Source organism: Oryzias melastigma, unplaced genomic scaffold (genome assembly GCF_002922805.2).
Source record: "Oryzias melastigma strain HK-1 unplaced genomic scaffold, ASM292280v2 sc07330, whole genome shotgun sequence".
Lineage (NCBI taxonomy): Eukaryota > Metazoa > Chordata > Actinopteri > Beloniformes > Adrianichthyidae > Oryzias > Oryzias melastigma.
Genome location: NW_023423892.1, coordinates 1 through 1189, shown reverse-complemented (window position 1 = coordinate 1189; position 1189 = coordinate 1). Strand labels below are relative to the sequence as shown.

Here is a 1189-nt window from a genome sequence, read left to right as displayed (position 1 = left end):
GCGGCTCCTGCACAAACAAAACAAAAGCGTCTACCGCGCGGCTGTAGTCTTCCTGCTAACCTTTGACCTGCAGAGCGGGACCGAACGCCCGCGTGCCTCTGCGGCGAACATCCAGGTGAGGTTACCTGTGCACCGCAGCAGAATGGCGTGTCCACCCTGGCCCAAAGGAAAGAGACTGGTTCACCTGGATTTGAAGGGAGCCCCCCCACGGATGGAATACCTTCAAAAGGTAACCCCCCCCTTCCTCTGATATCTGAAGCCCCGCCCACACGGATCAAATGATCACCTTCAGTTACCTGATGTTCTTCCTCGCCTTCTCAGCTGATCCAGGTCTTCTCCAGGCTGGGGGTGGAGGGTCTGCTGGTGGAGTATGAGGACATGTTTCCTTATGGGGGGGCTCTGCAGCTGCTGCAGGCGACTGCGCAGCCGGCGTACAGGTGAGACGATGTCAGGTGATCCACCAGAATCAAGTGTCAGCATTCATCAAACTTTAGCAGAAATGTTCCCCGCATTTCACCATCACCACTGACACCTCCTATTTCTCAAGTCCACCTTATTAAGGTGGAATTCAAGCTTATTACGGTGGAATGAAAGCTTATTAAGTTCATGGACGTCTTTTTACATTTATTTCAACAAACTATTAGTAAATATGAAGATATTTTTTAACCCATTAGGTCAAAAGGTCAATTTATTGACTTTATATCCATTAATAAAGTGGGTGTGGCCAAGTACAGGTTCAGATTTAGTCAGTAGGTCAAAGGTCACGAGTCACAAAGTCTGACATTAACTGAATAAAACACTGATTTACATTTATGTTAATGTTACCCTGATGATAAAAATATAAATGAAAGATTGTTTTTTAATAAATAAAACATTAAAATGAAGAGAAAAAAGTCTTTTTTCTTAAATATGAAAAGTTTTCTAACTTTTGACTTTCAAAATAAAAGACACCCTGTACCATACAGGATCATTTCAGTGCAACAAATGGTTGTGCGGTGACAAAATAAAATAAAAAAAAAAAATCATTTTATTTTGTGGTTGTTGGTGCATCTCAGATAAAAAAAGTGCAGATCTAAAGAATTAAATACCAGAACTAACTACTGTATTTTTGGACCAATTAAAACCCTTGAATTTTGTCCCATAAAACAGTCCACCTTAAGTATGAGTCCTGGTTGGGCTAACTGGTTTT

The 1189-nt window shown here is 41.9% G+C and overlaps 1 protein-coding gene across 1 annotated transcript; it reads left to right on the top strand.

Moving 5' to 3' along the window:
* Positions 1 to 142: 142 nt before the first annotated feature.
* LOC112140160 (hexosaminidase D) lies at positions 143 to 437 on the top strand (the record flags this gene model as incomplete). Its single annotated transcript, XM_024263048.1, is given in 2 exon segments — positions 143 to 229; positions 322 to 437. Coding segments are annotated over 2 exon segments (203 nt in total), but the record flags the coding sequence as incomplete, so codon positions are not given.
* Between the last annotated feature and the right edge of the window lie 752 nt (positions 438 to 1189).